Source organism: Haematobia irritans, chromosome 2 (genome assembly GCF_050003625.1).
Source record: "Haematobia irritans isolate KBUSLIRL chromosome 2, ASM5000362v1, whole genome shotgun sequence".
Lineage (NCBI taxonomy): Eukaryota > Metazoa > Arthropoda > Insecta > Diptera > Muscidae > Haematobia > Haematobia irritans.
In genome coordinates this window covers 13938472-13953928 of record NC_134398.1, presented here as the reverse complement: position 1 = coordinate 13953928, position 15457 = coordinate 13938472, and the positions used below count along the sequence as shown (strand labels likewise).

At 34.7% G+C, this 15457-nt stretch overlaps 1 protein-coding gene across 1 annotated transcript; it reads right to left on the bottom strand.

Moving 5' to 3' along the window:
• Positions 1-1769: 1769 nt before the first annotated feature.
• Positions 1770-5970, bottom strand: LOC142223531 (clavesin-1-like). The gene is made up of 4 exons (XM_075293414.1): positions 5673-5970; positions 5510-5604; positions 2882-3035; positions 1770-2323 (listed from the first exon to the last, which is right to left on the bottom strand). Exons 1-4 carry the CDS (start codon positions 5839-5841, stop codon positions 1839-1841), a joined length of 903 nt encoding a protein of 300 aa, XP_075149529.1. The 5' UTR covers positions 5842-5970; the 3' UTR covers positions 1770-1838.
• Positions 5971-15457: the final 9487 nt, after the last annotated feature.

The following is a 15457-nucleotide window of genomic DNA, read 5'->3' as shown; positions in this document are numbered from 1 at the left end:
TTTATATGGGGGCTATATATAATTATGGACCGATGTCGACCAATGTTTGCATGGTTGTTAGAGACCATATACTAACACCACGTACCAAATTTCAGCCGGATCGGATGAAATTTGCTTCTCTTAGAGGCCTCGCAAGCCAAATCGGGGGATCGGTTTATATGGGGGCTATATATAATTATGGACCGATGTGGACCAATTTTTGCATGGTTGTTAGAGACCATATACTGACACCATGTACCAAATTTCAGCCGGATCGGATGAAATTTGCTTCTCTTAGGGGCCTCGCAAGCCAAATCGGGGGATCGGTTTATATGGGGGCTATATATAATTATGGACCGATGTGGACCAATTTTTGCATGGTTGTTAGAGACCATATACTAACATCATGTACCAAATTTCAGCCGGATCGGATGAAATTTGCTTCTCTTAGAGGCCTCGCAAGCCAAATTTTGGGGTCCGTTTATATGGGGGCTATACGTAAAAGTGGACCGATATGGCCCATTTGCAATACCATCCGACCTACATCAATAACAACTACTTGTGCCAAGTTTCAAGTCGATAGCTTGTTTCGTTCGGAAGTTAGCGTGATTTCAACAGACGGACGGACGGACGGACGGACGGACGGACGGACGGACGGACGGACGGACGGACGGACGGACATGCTCAGATCGACTCAGAATTTCACTACGACCCAGAATATATATACTTTATGGGGTCTTAGAGCAATATTTCGATGTGTTACAAACGGAATGACAAAGTTAATATACCCCCCATCCTATGGTGGTGGGTATAAAAAAAGTTGACAAAATGTATAGAGATACAATTTTGACAACATTTTCTATAGAAATAAAATGTTGACAACATTTTCTATAGAACTAAAATTTTGACAAAAATTTTCTATAGAAAAAAAAACTTTTGACAAAATTTTCTATAGAAAAAAATTTGACAAAATGTTCTATAGAAATAAAATTTTGACAACATTTTCTATAGAACTAAAATTTTGACAAAAATTTACTATAGAAAAACACTTTTGACAAAATGTTCTATAGAAAAAATTTGACAAAATGTTCTATAGAAATAAAATTTTGACAAAATTTTCTGTAGAAATTAAAGTTTGGCAAAATTTTCTATAGAAATTAAAGTTTGGCAAAATTTTCTATAAAAATAAAATTTTGAAAACATTTTCTATAGAAACAAATTTTATAAAAATAAAATTTTGACAAAATTTTAATCAAAAACTTTAACTATTTTTTTTAATTGTTTTAGAGTTTTAGTAAAATTTTCTTCAAATTTTTGTAGATTATTTTTGGCACGAGTGGCAACCATGATCGGAGTACTACAGAGAGAGCTCATGATCACTTGGTGTATTGCTTCTGCATGCCGGAATATGTCTTTTTGTTAAATTTGTTTTAGGAGCGTTATTTACTAAGACGAAAAAAAATAATATTCTAGAAAAGAAAAATATTACATTAGAATTTTCATTAATTATTTTCCCAAATGACATTGGAAATGGCGTTACGTTATAATTCAAACTAAACCAAACATATGAAAAGTAAAGACACTATTTATTTACGAACTATAAGCAGTCCCAAAAAGTATTACAAACTAAAGAAAAAAAATCCAATACACTGAAAGAAGAATTTTCTTTTCTGAGGAACGAAATGTTTTCCTATTAAAGTAAACAGAAATCATTAGATCAAATCAAGAGGGAATTTCGTTTGTCTAAAATTTCGTTCCTGAGGAAAGTATTTTTTCTTTGGGTGGACCTATTGTAATTTTCTATATAAATAATTTATTTTCAACCCTTACATATTAATTGTTTACAACATATAATTGCATTAATCAATATACCCATCATGTAGATGCCTTTCAAAATCATCTTCAAATATTTTAGTAATTTCATAAAATTGCAGTCCATAATTCAAATCCAATTTCAAAGTACCTCCATAACGTTCTGGCAAATATTCGGGTGCTATAAATTTATGCAATGATTCCATATTGGAACCATGAAAGTGTATTATATTATCTGTTTCCTTACTTATAAATGGTCTAATCATTTTGTATAGATTGTTAGCAATAGATGGCTGATTGAGTATATGCAATGATATACCGGAGAATGAAGATCCTTCTTCACTACATTGTAGATTCAGTTTCAAATATTTTATAGTCATTTTCATGGCATGCTCTAAACTAAATCCCTCAACATCGCATATAGTAATGATACCATGCATTTTGGTTGCTGGCTCCATGGCACAGAGCTCATGTGCTAGAATGCCCGCTCTAAAAAAATCATCCCGTTTAAGTTTTTTGAGATCCCAGTACTCTGAAATGGACAGATATTTTAGTGTTATTTTTGTAACGTTTAAAATTAATTAATTGCATTTATTCTATTAAATGTAATAAAAACTAATAAATATAATACTTAAATTACTTTTTAAAAGATGGAATCAATGCTTTAAAACTTTTTCATAATTAGTATATACACTAATAGAAAAAATGACGTTCCGAAATCGTGAACGGACGGTAACAAAATGAAACTGAAACGTTCACGAAAAATTCAAACGGAAACCATTGTCGATGAAGTGAAGTGAACCATTGTCGATGAAGTGCCGTCGATGAGAGGATCGATACTAGGCGCAAAAGTCCAAAGGATTTAGATACGGAGGTTTTAGAGGCCATTATTCGGTAGAATTGTAGGGAGGTTGATGTGTGCTGAGTCCTGTTACAATGATCATGGTCTGCAGCCGAAATGTTTAATTGCTTAGACCTTCAATACTGTCATTTGGATATTTTTCCGATCGACTGCCGCTATGGTTGTGTTTTACGCACTGATCCCTATTTTGAATATTTTGATATAAACAACTCATAGAATTATACGTACTTCCTGATTGTATTAGCAATATGCGTCTGCCATATTGATCTCGTTTCGGTAATGGTATAACGTTGCTCGATTCAAAAGCAGTCTTCAAACGACTAGGAACGCAAGTGCTTAGTAGGTCTTTGTTTTCCTTCCTAAACTTATAGTATGTCTTAATCTAAAAATAAAGAAGAAAAAGTGATAGCTTCTTGTTGCAATATTCTTCAACGACAACATTAATTCTAGAAAATTTGCTCTTAATAATCTTAGGTTAGTTTAGGACCGGTTCTCAATGCCTTTTTATAACAGCTGATCCCATACACAGAAAAAAATATTTTTTTGTCTTCAATAAGTTTTGCCACACGCCGAGAGAGGAACATGATCACCTCCAAACATGCTTTAAGAGCAAAATGTTATTTTTGAACCGTGAACATGGAACATTTTTGTCACAACAAATTTGTTTTCTTGTCAAACATATACAGGGTCGCTGAAATCAGATACATAATTTTCGAGAAAATAACATGGTTGTGGCAGACATGTTCAATCATCGCCATCCACAAATAACTTTTTGCCCTTTAAACATGTTTGGGGTGATCATATTCCTTCTCTGGGCGCAGTATTTCCCCAAATCGAGGATTGTTGAGTTGGGGACTTAGGGAATTTTCGAAATCTGTTCAGGGAAAATTTTCTATAGGAATAAAATTTTGAGAAAATTTTCTATAGAAATAAAATTTTGAGAAACTTTTCTATGGAAATAAATATATGAGAAGATTTTCTATAGAAATAAAATTTTGAGAAAATTTTCTAAAGAAATAAAATTTTGAGAAACTTTTCTAAAGAAATAACATTTTCAGAAAATTTTCTATAGAAATAAAATCTTGACCAAAATTTTCTATAGAAATAAAATTTTGAGAAAATTTTCTATAAAAATAAAAATTTGAGAAAATTTTCTACAGAATTAAATTTTTGACAAAATGTTCTATAGAGATAACAATTTGACAAAATAAAATGTTGAGAAAATTTTCTATAGAATTAAATTTTTGACAAAATTTTCTATAGAAATTAATATTTGAGAAAATTTTGTATAGAAATAAAATTTTGAGAAAATTTTGTATAGAAATAAAATTTTGACAAAATTTTCTATAGAAATAAAATTTTGGCAAAATGTTCTATAGAAATAAAATTTTAACAAAAATTTCCTATAGAAATAAAATTTTGGCAAAATTTTCTATAGAAATAAAATTTTGACAAAATTTTCTATAAAAATAAAAATTTGGTAGATTATTTTTGGCTCGAGTGGCAACCATGATTATGAACCGAATAAAATTTTAACAAAATTTTCTATAGGAATAAAATTTTGACAAAATTTTCTATAGAAATAAAATTTTGAAAAAAATTTCTATAGAAATAAAATTTTGAAAAAAATTTCTATAGAAATAAAATTTTAGTAGATTATTTTTGGCTCGAGTGGCAACCATGATTATGAACCGATATGGACCAATTTTTGTGTGATTGGGGATCGGCTATATATAACTATAGACCGATATGCACCAATGGTTATTAGAGACCATATACTAACACCATGTACCAAATTTCAGCCGGATCGGATGAAATTTGCTTCTCTTAGGGTAATCCCAAGCCAAATTTGGGAGTCCGTTTATATGGGGGCTATACGTAAAAGTGGACCGATATGGCCCATTTGCAATACCATCTGACATACATCAATAACAACTACTTGTGCCAAGTTTCAAGTCGATAGCTTGTTTCGTTCGGAAGTTAGCGTGATTTCAACAGACGGACGGACGGACATGCTCAGATCGACTCAGAATTTCACCACGACCCAGAATATATATACTTTATGGGGTCTTAGAGCAATATTTCGATGTGTTACAAACGGAATGACAAAGTTAATATACCCCCATCCTATGGTGGTGGGTATAAAAAATTTGAACCAATTAAATTTTTAATTGAATGTTTTTTTAAAAATTCAATTAATATGTTAATTGGAAAAATTTTGGTGATATTTTTTCGGTGTACAAAATATTTACTAACGGGTAGTTTATCCTCCGGTAAAGTATTTATTGGAGGATGAGAAACTGGTCATTTGTTGTATAAAAGAAATTAAATAAATCTACCCCAAATTTAATAACTTCTACACCGAGAGAAAAGTGTATACGTCACCGTATCGAAAGTTCGAATTTATCGATTATTATTTTTGTGTTTAATCATGAAATTTTTAATTGAAATGTCTTCAATCATAGAAATGATAGTATCAATCACCAAAGTCAATTAAAACATTAATTGTTCCTATTAAAAAATTAATTGATACAATTAATTTTTGTATTCCGTATCAGTGGTGTAGGCTTAGTTTAGGGCATCCGCTCTGCCCGACTTAAGTTATTTCTTACTTTGTTTCTATAAGTGATATAATTGAAACCCTTGTTCATATGTCTTATTTTTAATGCTTTTTTATAAAAAAAAAACAGATATAATTAAAAAGATCTGGACTCTTTGGCACCACTTTACCTTTCCAAAAACGTTTTTTGGACGAAATTGACAAGACCCCTGTTCGTATGTCCTAATTTTAATGTTTTTTTTTTATAAAAAGACAGATATAATTAAAAAGATATGGAATCTTTGGCACTACTTTACCTTTTCAAAAGCGTCTTTTGGACGAAATTGATACAACCTCAGGAAACCAAGTAACCAATCATCGTTATCCAAAGGAACGCTTAAATTTTTTTCTTCTGCAAATATTTGAAAAAGATGCACCTTTTAAGAAACAGCCAAGCACTAAATACACTAGAATATTAACCTTTTAACAGACGTCTTAATTCTTGTGTGCCTTTTTCAATATTTTCCGGAGTTTCATGAAGCTCTTTACGCGCGTATTCCAAAGTAGATTCGCTCAATTCTTTCAATTCCAATTTAAAAATAAAATCTCCAAACTTTGCTTCGGGTTCTAATTTTTTAGTAGTATACATTATTTTAAAATTAAATTTTGAAATCCTACAATAATACAGCACCTCCGTATTAGTTCGTTACAAATGAGACATTAACCATTTCCGTATTGAACTAATAACATTTATTTATTAGTTCAAAATCATTAGCATTGCAAATTAGACTGTGTGTGCAATGAAGAGTTTATATTTGGTGTGAGTGCGTGTATGTACTTGCGATTATTTGCCCATGCTGTTGCTTTTATGGTGAATTATAGCAGATTTAGTGTCGGCAAAAATTTCCTCTTTCTCCATATCGTCCATAATTATATATATGGGCCCCATATAAACCTATCCCCAGATTTGATTTCCAAAGCCTTCTTGATGGAGAACATTTTATTTGGTACCAAGAAACTCTCATCAGTACGAAATTAAGTACGTGATGTTATAAATTGTAAAAGATATCTCGCTACACACACGGTCTATTTTAATAAATTATATTAATAAATTAAATAATTCGCCCATGCAAAAGTATTCATATTTCCTTGAATATATGAATAAAATAAATCAAATGACAAAAAAAAACTGATCGATGGACTTAGGCGTGTTTATTTAATCAATGTGAATGATTGACATTAATTAATATAGCCTTTACAAATTTATGCTTGGCATTGTATTAGAAAATTTACACAATGTGATTGTTATTTACATACATGTTAGGTTCCAGCAATATCTGATGCGGCAAGCCCTCTTAATAATAAAACTATGGAAACTCGTCTCTTGTAATCGGCGACAAGCTGTGATCACATGAGTCTAAATCGGGAGATATACAGCGAAAACTCCCAGAAGTGGACACCCACACACAGTGCTTCGATCCCATGCAATGAATGGACAAAAATGGAATGAATTGAAAACTAACAACAAAAAAAAACAAAATCAACAAGTATATACGACCGTAAGTTCAGCCAGGCCGAATCTTATGTTCCCTCCACCATGGATTGCGTAGAAACTTCTACGAAAGACTGTCATCCACAATCGAATTACTTGACATCGTCTTCTAAATTGTAAATTAGTCCATACGTGGTATATATTAAACAAAAAAGGCAGATTAAATACGTATATAACACAGTTCTTCACCGCTATATATAGGAAATTTCACAAATAATTACGAATCGGTACGAACTTTAGCGTGATAATTAGAGAGCAAGAATTGAAATGTGGGGGTCGATTTATATGGGGGCTATATACAATTATGAAACGATATGGACCAGATTTTGTGTGATTGGGGATCGGTTCATCTGAGGGTTATATATAACTATAGACCGATATCGACCTAGGTAGGCATGGTTGTTAGCGGCCATATACTAGTACAATGTACCAAACAAAGGCACATTGCACAAGCATATTCGAAGTAATCGATGTTCTAGTGAAGGCAATACACTCCACGAATACTTTGATAAATGAATAGAACAGAAACACTGTAGGCTGTCCATTACATCTCTTTTAAAGAGAACATGTTCTCTTTTTGTGTTCTTCTTTTTGTTCACTCTCTTTTTTTGGTGCCGTATTTTTATGTCCAACAGTGCTCTTTATGTACTCTATTTCAAAAAAATCCTAGATTGATGGAACTTTATTTATTTAGTAGGAATTCGCCACAATAGTTCGCCACTAATTGTTTACTGGGTTAAATCTGTTGACAAATTAAAGGCCGGAATACAATTGCGACGTTTCGACGTACGGCGTAAAAATTAGAAATAGATGTAATTGAACGTACGACGTAAATACGACAATACGTTGTCGTCGTCAATTTATTTTGTTTATTTTTTAAGAAAATGTGATTCTTTTTGTTTTTTATTGTTTTATTATATATTTATTTCGTTGTTGCTATCGTTAGAAACTATTATTATTTTAATTTTAACATCAATAAAATTATTAATTATTTAATAAAGAAATTTTTTATTGTAAACTCGTTTTTAGTTAAAATGTTATCTTTTTTTTTTAAAGCGAAAGTTCTCTTTTGAAAATTATCCATATGGAAACCCTAAAACACTGTAAAGCGATTACAGTGTCAAGCATTGCAGAGACATCACATTCAAAAGGAATCGTTGTACAGTTCTTTTCAATATTTTGGTTCTCTTGTAATCGTCACGATACGAGTAAAACATAACATTTTTAGTGAAGATAGAATATTTTGCTTTAGCAAAGACGAAACTTCGTATGCGACACGAAGTAACTATCAACCGAAAAATAAACACAATCGTCGATCAGTTGATTGGCAGAAGTCAGTGAATGCAGGCTCTGAGCGCTCAGGGACATACAATAATTATTGTATGTGCCAACAACAAACAAAATAGAAATGGAGTGTGTGCGTGTAGCATACTCTTATACGAGTAATTGAGAGAACCAAAAAACTTCATCTACACCATAGACAATAGAAATACATAGATGTCCCACTCTTCTCTTTAAAAAAAATGTGTCAGTTCCAAAAATTAATTTTCTGACATTTCGTTTTGTTTTTTTTTCGTTAAGAGAGATTCTTTTGTATTCGTTGTCCATTCACAATTAATTTTTTATGAGGAGTTTTTTATTACAGAACACCCTGTTGTGTTGAAAAGAGTACCAAAAATCTCTCAATTCTCTTGATTTTCTTCGTTTATTCTTAATCTTCGGAACTGTCAAACTTAGTTTGACACCCATGGGACATCTATATGAATCTATTGTCTATGGTGCCAACAACAAACAAAATAGAAATGGAGTGTGTGCGTGTAGCATACTCTTATACGAGTAATTGAGAGAACCAAAAAACTTCATCTACACCATAGACAATAGAAATACATAGATGTCCCACTCTTCTCTTTAAAAAAAATGTGTCAGTTCCAAAAATTAATTTTCTGACATTTCGTTTTGTTTTTTTTCGTTAAGAGAGATTCTTTTGTATTCGTTGTCCATTCACAATTAATTTTTTATGAGGAGTTTTTTATTACAGAACACCCTGTTGTGTTGAAAAGAGTACCAAAAATCTCTCAATTCTCTTGATTTTCTTCGTTTATTCTTAATCTTCGGAACTGTCAAACTTAGTTTGACACCCATGGGACATCTATATGAATCTATTGTCTATGATCTACACAACAATGGAAATTATAAAACTAATTGGAATTCCGATTACATTCGAATACTTCAGAACATTGTTTGGTACTTGTTTTATTGGGTTCCATTTGTTCTGTTTCACAACTTGCAAGGCTTATATATTACTCGTTTGAGAAATGGACAATGAAGTTACTAATCGAATTGTGTGGCGTGTGCTTGAAATAATTGCTTGTTGTTGCAGAGGTTTGGTACCAAATCTAAACTAAATCGGAGGGAATTTGCTCCTCCAAGAGGCTCCAAAACCAAATCGGGGATGTGTTTATATAGGGGCTATAAATGATTATGGACCGATATGGACCAATTTTTGCATGGTTATTAGAGACTATATATAACGAAATAAAATCCAGAGATATATTTTTTTATTACAAGTCTTCAAACTGCCACTAAGATAAAATTAAAATTTAAAAAAAACATAAACTAAAATCGAAAATTCATACCTCATAAAATTAACATAAAATGCAATACTACTCGTATGTGATAAAAAAGTCGTTCATCCATTTTGACAAAATTTTCTACAGAAAAAAATTTTCAATAGAAATACAATTTTGACACAATTTTCTATACACGGACGAAAAAGACTGTATGTCATATGTTTGGGTGTAAAAATTATATGTTTGGAACTCAAATTTTTTAACACAAAATAAAATAAAAAATAAAAATAAAAAAATATATATTTGGAAATAGCCTATAAACATATATGTGTTTATAAGGAGAGACCTAGAGAGTATACTGCAAGTAAAATAATGGAAGTAACCAATTGGCGCCTTAAAAATATATCCACACAAAGAAAATTTCATTAAAATTTTTTACAACCAGTGTATGTTAAGGTGAAACATAATATGTTTGAACAAAATACAAACAATATTTTGTTTGGACCAATCCTGAAAATATATATGCTTGAAGCAAAATGTGTTTTGGGTATATGTTACCTAAGCGATTTTTCTTGAGGGTGTAGAAATAAAATTTTGATAAAATTTTCTATAGAAATAAAGTTTTGACCAACATTTTGTATAGATATAAAATTAAAACAAGTATATACGGCCGTAAGTTCGGCCAGGCCGAATCTTATGTACCCTCCACCATGGATTGCGTAGGAACTTCTACTAAAGGCTGTCATCCACAATCGAATTACTTGGGTTGCGATAACACTTGCCGATGGCAAGGTATCGTAAAACTTTTTAACACTGTCTTCTAAATTGTAAGTTAGTCCATAAGGGGTATATATTAAACAAAAAAAAAGGCCGATTAAATACGTATATAATTTAGTTTGACAAATTTTTCTATAGAAATAAAATTTTGACAAAATTTTCTATAGAAATAAAAACTTGACAAAATATTCTATAGAAATAAAATGTTGACAAAATTTTCTATGGAAGTAAAATGTTGACAAAATTTTCTATAGCAATAAAATTTTGACAAAATTTTCTATAGAAATAAAATGTTGACAAAATTTTCTATAGAAATAAAATGTTGACAAAATGTTCTATAGAAATAAAATGTTGACAAAATTGTCTATAGAAATAAAATGTTGACAAAATTTTCTACAGAAATAAATTTTTTACAAAATTTTCTATAGAAATAAAATGTTGACAAAATTTTCTATGGAAATAAAATGTTGACAAACATTGCTATAGAAATAAACTTTTTACAAAACTTTCTATAGAAATGAAATTTTGACAAAACTTTCTATAGTAATAAAATTTGACAATTTTTACATGGCTGTTAGAGGCCATATACTAACGAAATGTACCAAATTTCAACCGCATCGGATGACTTTTGCTCCTCCAAGAGGCTCCAGAGTTCAAATCTGGGGATCGGTTTATATGGGAGCTATATATAATTATGGACCGATATGGACAAATTTTTGCATGCTTGTTAGAGACCGTATACTAACATCAGATACATCAGGTAATTTTAAACGGATCGGATGAATTTTGCCCCTACAAGAGGCTCCGGAGGTCAAATCTGGGGATCGGTTTATATGGGAGCTATATATAATTATGGACCGATATGGACCAGTTTTTGCATGGTTGTTAGAGACCATATACTAACACCACGTACCAAATTTCAATCGGGTAGGATGAAGTTTGCTCCTCCAAGAGGCTCCGGAGGTAAAATCTGGGGATCGGTTTATATGGGAGCTATATATATTGTTACGTTTTTATATTTAGGCGTTTTTAATTACCCGACAATTAAAACACAGTTCTTTTAAATAACGACAATCTACAATTTATTTACTATGACTTCACACTTTACAATTCGTTCACACTGAAGTTATTCGTTTGACGCTTTAATTAAGACTGACTCGTTAGCAGCATGCGAGCGCTTTTATATATGACGGTGTGGCAATACGAGAACATTCTGGTAACTCTACAATATTCTGGCAACGCCAGAACATTCTTAGACAATGCTAGAAGGATCTACGACCATTAAGTTATTCGTCTGGTGGCTGCCAAACACATACACACTCACATAGATATATGCTCGCATTACTACAACAACAATGACAATAGACAATGAGATGAAATGAGAATGCAGAATAACAAAGCAAAGGGGTTGCTATTCTATGAGAGAGTAAGATCTAACATTTCGGTAAGCAAACAAAAGAACATAAAAGAAATTCAGGAAAATACTAGAAAATGAATAGATGATTCCAACAAGTGATAGCGAAATTTTATCGTTACAATTTGAAATTTTAAATTAACGGAAACTAATTTAAATAAACTTATGTCTATAATTATCAAATTCGTAACACTGCCTCCCGCTTAAGCCTGTTCGTCCCGAACAGGCACAGAACCTGTTCCGCAAGGAGCCAATCGTTCCAGATGTACAACTTTCATCTTTGATCTAGGGCTGTCGTCCTTCTGAATCCGGTATACAACATCATTGATCTTCTTGATGACTTTGTATGGGCCTTCCCACTGTGTTTGCAGTTTAGGACACAATCCTTTCTTTCGTTGCGGGTTAAATAGCAGAACCAATTCTTCTTCTTGGAAGCCTTCAGTATTTACAGCACGATCGTATCTCGCCTTCATTCTGTTGCTGACCATTTTTATTTTGTTGCGCACTGATTCGTGAACTTCACCGAAAGTGTTTGGGATGTCGTTTCTGTTTTCTTCCATGGCGAGCTCATTAGGTTTAGCACCGAATATCAGATCACCAGGCAACTTCAACTCAGTTCCGAATAGAACATTGGCCGGTGTTCGAGAGGTGGAATCATGAATGGCAGATCTATACGACAGCAAAAACTTTGGTATATGCTCGTCCCAGTCCCTCTGGCCGTTGTCCACTACTTTTCGAAGATGTTCCTCCAGAGTGCGATTAAACCTTTCTACCATGCCATCGGATTGTGGATGTAATGGTGTAGTCCTCGTTTTCTTGATACCAAGGGATTCACACATCTCTTTGAATATGGCCGATTCAAAATTTCTTCCCTGGTCTGAGTGAATCTCGGACGGCACACCGTAGCGACATATCCAGTTTTTGTTGACAACATCCACAATCGTTTTTGCTTCTTGGTTTGGAATTGCATACACCTCCGGCCATTTGCTGAAGTAATCCATGACCACAAGGACATAACGGTTCCCAGAATCACTTACTGGGAAAGGGCCTGCCACGTCCATTGCTATTCTTTCAAACGGGGCTCCTGGTCTATATTCTTGCATAGGACCTCGACTTTTCCTTGTTGGACCTTTCGCCTTCATGCACTTCTCGCAATTGGCTACCCATTCAGCAATTGATTTCTGGCATCCAACCCAGTAGAATCGTTGCTTCACTTTCTCGGCGGTTTTGGTTATTCCCAGATGACCTCCACTGGGACCATTATGGAACTCCGCCAAAACATCTCTTATTTTGGAATCTGGAACGATGATCAAATTTCGGCTGCTCTTGCCATCTTCGCTTTCCCATTTACGTTGCAGGGATCCATTGACTAGAACTAAACTATCCCATTGAGCCCAGTATGATTTCATAAGTGGACTTTCGGCTGCGATGTCTTTCTTACTGGGCTTCTTGTTCTCTTCCTTTGCCAAAATAATTTTGATCAAAATGGGATCTTTACGCTGTTCTGTTGGCCAGTCCACTCCAGATTCGACGTGTAACAGCCGAATATCAACAATCTCCTCCTTGTGTTCAGCTTTCGAGCAGTGCTTGCATTCTATACTGCAAGGTCGACGTGACAAGGCGTCAGCGTTACCGTGTTTTCCACCTTTTCTATGCTCGATACTGAAATCATAGCTTTGGAGCCTCTCGATCCAACGTGCCAGTTGAGCTTCCGGATTCTTGAATTGGAGCAACCATCGTAGAGCTGAGTGATCAGTCCTGAGCAAGAAGTGTTGTCCATACAAATATTTATGATAATGTTTTACACTCTCTATGACGGCTAGCAGCTCTCGTCGCGTTACACAGTAGTTCTTTTCGGGCTTGGACAACGTTCGGCTGAAATATCCGATGACCTTCTCCTTGCCGTCTATCTGTTGGGATAGCACACCTCCAATACCATGCGCGCTAGCATCTGTATCCAAAACAAATTTTTCGCCCGGAATAGGATACGCTAGAACAGGAGCTGAACATAAAAGTTCTTTTAAATGTTGGAATGAATCCTCCTGTTCGTCGCTCCACTGGAACTTCTGACCTTTTTGCGTCAATTTATGGAGACTAGCGGCGATGCTGGCGAAGTTTGGGACGAATCGTCGGTAATATGTACATAACCCAAGGAAACTTCTTAATTCGTGTAGATTTCGGGGTCGTGGCCAATCTCTGACAGCTTGGATTTTGTCTTCATCGGTGGATATGCCCTCTGCAGTCACATGATGACCCAGGTATTTAACTTCCCGCTGGAAAAGGGAGCATTTCTTTGCGTTAAGGCGTAGACCAGCGGCTGACAATTGCTGGATAACGTCTTTCAAGTTCTTAAGGTGCTCGTCAAATGTTTTGCCCATCACTATGATGTCGTCCAAGTATATCAAGCACGACTTCCAGTGCAACCCCTTCAGTACCCGCTCCATCAATCTTTCGAAGGTAGCCGGAGCGTTGCAGAGCCCGAACGGCATTACATTGAATTGCCAGAGACCGCCATTAACGCCATAAGCCGTCTTTTCCTTGTCTTTCTCGGCGATCTCTACTTGCCAATATCCACTCTGCAAATCAAGCGTAGAAAACCATGTTGTTCCGGCTAGTGTGTCCAACGTGTCATCAATGCGTGGAAGCGGATAACTGTCCTTTTTGGTGACATCATTCAGTTTTCTGTAGTCCACGCAGAATCGGGTACTTCCATCTTTCTTTTTGACCAGCACAACTGGGGAACACCAAGGACTTGATGATGGCTCGATCACTCCACTCTCCGCCATTTCCTTTATGAGCTTTTGAACTTCGTCTCTTTTTGCCAGGGGAACACTTCGTGGTGCCTGTTTTATGGGCTTTTCTTCTGCGGTTTTAATTTCATGTTTCACTACAGATGTTCTTCCTTGATTTCCCTTTTCAGAAGCAAAAGCACAGGCGTTTTTCCACAACAATTGCTTGGCTTTATTTCTCTCTGACGGCGATAGATGACGTGTCCAAGCCTCGACATACGCTTCTAGATGTTTTCTCACTGCTCCATGTGTCTTTGATGAGTTGCCTTCCAAATTGACTATTGCCTCGGCTGGTGTACATTTGCCAATGTCAGAAAATTTTACAATTTGCTCGTGATTGTCAGACAAGTTCAAGACACGAACTGGTATTAGTCTCTCTTCGTTCGTTGTTACCAGGGCATTTGCTATCAAGATGTTGTTGCTTTTGTTTTCTGCTGGTTCAACAACCCACAATTGGCCGACTTCACAATCTCCATTCATAGGAACCCATATAATTGCTTCGGCATTCGGTGGTATAGACTCTGACTGGCTCGTTGTCAAACGTCTGACAGGTGTATTCTCGTCGTATCCCACGTTTACCGTTATTTCGGCATCGCACCATGTCATTACACGACGCTTCATATCCAGATTGAGGCCAAAAGCAATCATGAAATCCGCTCCAATTATAACTTCGTCTACAATATCGGCCACAATGAAATCATAAGTAACGGATTTGTTAGCAATAGTTAATTTTACGGTGACCTTTCCATATACGGTTGCGGGTTCCCCTGTAGCCGTGCGTAGCTTGACTCCAATCAGTGGTGTAACTTTTCCTTTTACTAAATCAGATCTAATGATAGACTTTGATGCACCAGTATCCAACGTCAAAGTACGCTTGTCGCCATTAATAACACCCGCAATAGTTAAATTGTTATTTTTCTGTTGAACTATTGCTATGGAGATGGTGGGGCCATCGTCTGTGGGAGCCAGCTCTTGCCCCGCTGAACTAGCTCGATTTAGTTTAAAGATGACTCACTTGACTGTGGGGTCACCTTCTTATGGCTATTGTTTAATGGAGATGGTGATGTGGACCTTGACCGTTTGCGTCGTGCTTTGCATTCTCGAGCTAGATGTCCCGGCTTATCACAGTTATAGCATTTGATCCGGGATTTATTTGCCTCTTG

Excerpts from the sequence above, each read along its gene's own strand:
- LOC142223531 (XM_075293414.1), bottom strand. The coding sequence starts at position 5,841 with ATGTATACTACTAAAAAATTAGAACCCGAAGCAAAGTTTGGAGATTTT. Across the intron at positions 5,605-5,672 it reads ATTAAGACGTCTGTTAAAAG|AAGAAAAAAATTTAAGCGTT; the intron begins GTTAATATTCTA and ends AAATATTTGCAG. Across the intron at positions 3,036-5,509 it reads CAAAAGACGCTTTTGAAAAG|ATTAAGACATACTATAAGTT; the intron begins GTAAAGTAGTGC and ends CTTTATTTTTAG.